At 34.0% G+C, this 6,011-nt stretch overlaps 1 protein-coding gene across 1 annotated transcript; it reads right to left on the reverse strand.

Annotated features, from left to right (window-relative positions):
- Positions 1-347: 347 nt before the first annotated feature.
- On the reverse strand, positions 348-3,645 carry LOC110915824 (protein CHUP1, chloroplastic). The gene is made up of 5 exons (XM_022160569.2): positions 3,018-3,645; positions 2,621-2,937; positions 2,421-2,532; positions 1,767-1,892; positions 348-591 (listed from the first exon to the last, which is right to left on the reverse strand). Exons 1-5 carry the CDS (start codon positions 3,564-3,566, stop codon positions 511-513), a joined length of 1,185 nt encoding a protein of 394 aa, XP_022016261.1. The 5' UTR covers positions 3,567-3,645; the 3' UTR covers positions 348-510.
- Positions 3,646-6,011: the final 2,366 nt, after the last annotated feature.

The raw sequence follows: 6,011 nt of genomic DNA on the forward strand, positions 1-6,011 counted from the left end.
TTTAGGTCAACCGCTATATTGGTAAACGACGTAGCGACCAAAGGCACCGGTTCTAGGTTTATATATATGCGTCGGTTGTATGTCAACAAAAAAGTTGAATATATGGTAATTCAAGATTAAAATTCGTGTGTTTATTTTTCTTCATTGTTTTCAATCTCTAATTTCAAACACTGTTTGCTTCCTACATTACTACTTAATCTGAGTGTGTGGGCTAGCCCAAGGCCCACATTCAAACATATATTAGGAGGTTAATGTTATGTTATGTCCCTTTTAAAATTTCAAGAGATTACTAACATATACACATATTTCATTACATCTAAAACTACCTTGTATGTGACATATACGTGTTATGTATAATTTGTCGTATAATAATAAATCACTCCTCCCAAAAAAGATCACTTCTCTCAAAAAGGTAGGCATATGATATACATCCTTATATACATGTCACATACATTCATATCCAATTAAATTAAAATACTAATCAATCATGCATTCGTAGTAATTCATCCATCATGAACCTCTAGTACCGCTTCCGATCTTCTTAAGCTCTTCAAAAGCATGCATCGTCTCTGTGTCAAACCCTCCTGCAAACTAGAGATACAACATTTGGTTATTACAAATATACTTTTAGGTTTTTTTTTATATTATTTTCACCTTTCTATCATTGTAACAAAGAAAAAAAATTGTTTCCACGTTATATAATATATCATATATTCATTTTCTTACTATTCAATATATCTTAAACACAAATGTCGTTGGGTTTCTCCACCGACATCGTGAGTTGCTAAGTAAATTTAATTCTAACAATTTACAGTAAAAGCTGCATGGTGGAGCTGGTAAATGCGATTTTGGATAATATTTCAGTCATGGGTTCGATCCATATTACTTGTAGCTATTTTTCTTTTTGTTTTTTTCCATCTTTTCTTGTAATTTCTTTAACTAATTGCTTTTCTCAAATTCTTATACTGTGTCATTCAGGCATGATAATGTTTTCTATATATCTTTTATACGTGCACCATGCTTTTTAGCCACCTACGAAGTCTAACCCCAAAGCTTTCACATAATGCCGCATATTTGTGTGTTTTATGCACATGGTTAAAAGCATTGTATTTTACACTTTTTAGTAATTATCTTTTACTCGTTATGTTTTACGAATTATGTGTAGCGCATTATGTTCCACGCATTGTGTTTTTATGAATTTTGTGTAGTGCAATGCGTCTTACGCATAGTGTTTTACACTTCGTGTTTGACTGCACGGTTCAACCCGCCACGCGCCACCGCCACCCGCCACCGCAACACACGACAGGCAACATACTAGTTATATTTAAAGCTAATTTTATTTATTAGGGGACCCGGGGCGGTCCGTTATGGAGGGTGAACACGCGTGATTGGGAAAATAACACCGCCGCCGGCCACATCTATAACGCGTGGATCTTATCACGCGTCACTTTTTCACGCGTGAAGAAGTGTTGGGTGGTGAGGGAAATTGTTGGTTGTGAGGGAAATTGTTGGGTGTGGTGGTGAGTGATGGGCATTTCCACTAAAATCCATCACTAGTGATGGAATAATGCTTGATGACATGACGGAAGTTGATTGGAAGTTGTGAGTGAGTGATGAGTGATGGACGCCCCTACCCCTTATAGAAAACTAGAAAATAAATAAAGTATAGAATATACATTGAATTAAAAAAAAAAAAATATATGAAGGTAAACTATTAATGTAAAGTTTGAATGACAAGCTAGTTAATAATACTGTTATCTAATTACCTGATGAACCCGAAAAGCAAATCGAACTCCCTGAAGCAAGAGATCGCCCCTGTCTCGTGAAGATTCTAATTCTTTGGCTATCCTTCTCATACATTCTTGGGCCAGTTTCAGTGAACTTAGCTTTACCTGATCATAATAACTTAACTAATTAGCTTTACATCAACTATATGTTATAATTGATGTTGATCAAGTAGGTGGGTGTAAGTTTTTAGTCCATAAAAAATAAGTAATTAATACTAATACATGGTTGTAAAACAAGGTCTACAAGGTCGAGTAGTCGCTACAAGGTAGGCTGCCGAGGCGACTTTCTTCAATTCCGCCTAATTACTCGGAATCGATCAAACGTGGTCATCCTCGGCCAAAATCGGATCTAGTAGGTCAACTCAGGCCGAGTTTGACTTATAAAAAAATAAAACATAATTTCTATGTCTATCATATTAAAGAATAAGAAAGAATATCATTTTCACGTATTTTGTTATCAAAATATTAGTAAATTTATGTTATTGACATATATTTAATTTCCGAAAACAAATTATTGGTAATTTAACATGTGCGAGTACTCTCCGCTTAGGCCGAGTACTTTCAACTCCCTGGTTAACCAAATGGGGAGCGCCTAACGACTTTTGCAACCATGATACAATATATATATAATACCTGACCAACAAGTCCTGTATCCATGAGCCATTGCCATGGAATCTGTAGCTCCTTGTATTTCTTACATGTACCTTCTCGAGTTCTTTCCACTACACTAATCTTCGACTCCAATCTGAACCCACAAATTAACCAAGTTAACTATTATCTAGTTAAATTAAATCAATTAATTAAAAGAAAAGGGACAGGGACAGGGACCGCACCTGTCTTGAAGTGCTTGCATCTTGTTTAACGACTGAATCAATGGTTGCTTGGGACAGCTTTTATACGCCAAAACTTCGGATTCAAGATTCTTTAAATCTCGGAAACTGAAAGCAGCTTCACGCAATGCATCCGCTTTTCGTTCTGGCCACTGCGGGAAGTGCTTTAGTACCGCCCTCTCGTCCACTAGACACGATAACTCAGCATCTACCCACTTCACAAACCCCTCCACGTCTGAAATCTCCCTAAACCCCGCACTCTCCACTTCCCTTATCAAATCATTCAATCGTTCACCGTATTTCTCCACATCCGATTTTATCTGTACATCCATCACCATAATATATATATCTTATACAAATAATAACAATGTTAAGGAATTAAGCAGCGAAGCGTACGTACAGAGGTAAGATAAGTGGAGCGGTTCTCGATCTCTCCGATCATGTCACGAGAATAAGTAACCGGGACCAACCCCACGCCTTTGTTCTCTTTCTGCAGAGTAGTCATGTCTCTTTTCATAAGTGATCGGTAAAACTCCATAACTGCTGGGACACGTCGAACAGTCCTTGATCCCACTGGACTTGAAGGAAGTGGTGGTGGCGGAGGCGGAGGACCTGCTACCTTTCTTTGCAGCGGAGAAGGAGAAGGTGGTGGTTTTGGTAGACTAATTGTATTGCCTTCTATTGTTGATTTCTTTAATGGTACGTCAATCTGAAGCTTGGGTTTGTGTGGCGGTTCGTCTGTACAATTCATTGTATTCTGTAGTTTCTTCCACAGGATGGATTTCCTCTCGAGATCATGGGCTTTTAGCGTGTTGATTTGCGCCTTTAGACGACTCGTTTCTTGTTTTAGTTCGTGGTTTTCTTTCTCCAGCGAATCGATCTTCATTAAAGAGGCTTCGAGTTCCCTCCTCAGGAAGGAGAGGGTTGCGCCGTCGTAGCCGACGGGCATCTTTACGGTGACTGTGGACAGCGAATGGGTGTCTGTTTGCTTGCTTCTAAAATAAGGTTACATTTATAGAGGTTATGTTGTTACGTGTAAGCTGTCGTGGAATGACGAACATAAGATATTAGATGGGTAATTCCACCAGTTTCATTTTTCATTTTAACGTGAAATTTAATATGCACACTAAATAGAATGTCTATTAGTTTTGATAACAAATAACTTATAAGATTTATGGTAGTTTGTATATAAAACAATTAAAAAAAGATTACGTGATTTTTTCATATTAATGTGGAACTTAATATGCACACTAAATAGAATATCTAATAATAGTGTTGTGTATTAACAAAAAGTCTAAACCATTAAGTGTTGATCCAGTAAGAGCTCTGAACCATTAACAACATCATTAAGAGGTAAATAAAAAGTCGCTTACTTGTAGATACGGTTTTACTACTTCAAAAGTGAAAGAACAAAGTATTACAACTCCCAATATCTTTAATCGACAAAACACAAACATAAAATATTACAAGTACAAAGTTATATAGTTTAATATATATGTTTACGTGGTTTTTCCATGTATAAACTATATTTTCACATTAATAAAAAAATTAACAAAAGTAGGGTTGTTAATTACCGTCTTTAGGAAACGTGGTGACTTACATAGGTAGAGTATCACTTTTCTAGAATGAAGACACAATATTCATTCACTGCTTGCGAAGCAATAAGCTATAATGTGAAAAGGTGGAAATATTTTTTTTAAGTGATTGCGATGTTTTATTAGAAAAAAGGAGCCGACCTCGATTTATACATCTTAACAAACCCCTAAATAAAACTCTAAACAAAATATATTTTATGGTTAAATTAAACTCATATATTTAGACATTAAATTTTGGAAATATTCTTTACAAAAATCTTTGGTAGATCGCCTCTTAAATGCAGTTTGATGGTTAAGGGTCCACACGAGTCATAACAATAATTCATTTTTTTGATACGAAAAAAATTATATCAAATTTATAATAATTTAACTATTTAAAATGATTTAATATAAAATATATATAGGGAGAGGTTCATTTGAGAAGAATCTTCTTAAAAGAAGAAAAAAGTAATTAATCTAGGCCCTATATTTTTTTGATCAATAGTTGTGAATCAATATATCATTTTTATCCACTTTTAATTAATGTTTTAATTACTAAGGGTAGTATAGATATTTTGATGTAGAATATTATTAAATATTTTAAAAAGTTACACAAATCTTATTAATGCAACCATAAATTCCTCCTTCACCATCATTAATGTATTGGCTCCTACACAAATTTTATTAGAAGTGACAAAATTATTTAAAAATTTTGTGTCCTACACATATTTTATTATGAGTTGCAAAATTATTTAAAAGTGTTTGAGTCCTACACATTTTATATCCTACACCAAAATATTGTTTTAATGGTGTAGGAAACGTTGAAAGTGTAAGATCATGTGCATGATTGTTTTTATTGTGTAAAATGCACAACTATTTTATAAGATAAGCTCATTAAATGATTAGAGTTCATTAATTTGAATAACAAAAATAAATAATAGAATCATTAAATGATTTGTTCAAATTACCTTTGGATCCTTTATTCTTTTTATTCTTAATTTTTAATTCTTCTCATTTGAACTCTCCACAATATATATATATATATATATATATATATATATATATATATATATATATATATATATATATATATATATATATATATATATATATATATATATATATATATATATATATTTCATGCGGAAAGATATATTATGTGGATCAAATTTATCATCGAATCACAGTGACAACCGCATGTAATTTTAGCTTAATAGTTTTTAAAGCAACAAAGTTATCAATTTTGTTGACTCACATTATCATTATTACAATTTTTATACCTAAAACTCTAAAAGTAAACTTTGTTTTAGGTGAAATAAGGATTGATTAACCGAATTTAAGTTCATCCCATGTGCCTCAAAAGTTCGTCAAAGCCACATGATTTTATTTGTTCCCCCAACTAAGATATTTTTTTAATAGTGAACTTCATTTATTATACCCTTTAAATTAAAGAGTTTGGTATTGCCTCACTTTGGCCAAACTGTATTGTCTTAATCGGGCCTATGCTGGCTTCAAAGATTGGGTTTTTTGGACGTTCCCTCGGGAAACTATACCGTCGGCTGCCACTTGACAATCGTTGCATCACCACAAGAGCAGAACTCTCTGTCGTAACACACGGTGGGACAAAAACCCAGTTGGGCCCAGGAATCAAACTGACAACCTCACACAAGGCCTAGTACAAATCATCCATTGCCTATATCCACCCCAATATGACACAATTGGAAATTAAACTTCAGTCTCCATTAAAAAAACCCAAGTCTCCTACTACTAGGCCACAAGTGGGGTATGAAAATAGAAGTGGGGATTACATAAAGCTTATC

This window comes from Helianthus annuus, chromosome 16 (assembly GCF_002127325.2).
Source record: "Helianthus annuus cultivar XRQ/B chromosome 16, HanXRQr2.0-SUNRISE, whole genome shotgun sequence".
NCBI classification, from domain to species: Eukaryota; Viridiplantae; Streptophyta; class Magnoliopsida; order Asterales; family Asteraceae; genus Helianthus; species Helianthus annuus.

Bases quoted from the DNA above. Each gene is read 5' to 3' on its own strand.
- LOC110915824 (XM_022160569.2), bottom strand. From the start codon at position 3,566: ATGCCCGTCGGCTACGACGGCGCAACCCTCTCCTTCCTGAGGAGGGAA. The intron at 2,938-3,017 runs GTACGTACGCTT...ATGGATGTACAG, and splicing joins GCTCCACTTATCTTACCTCT to ATAAAATCGGATGTGGAGAA. The intron at 1,893-2,420 runs GTATTATATATA...TATTATGATCAG, and splicing joins ATACAGGACTTGTTGGTCAG to GTAAAGCTAAGTTCACTGAA.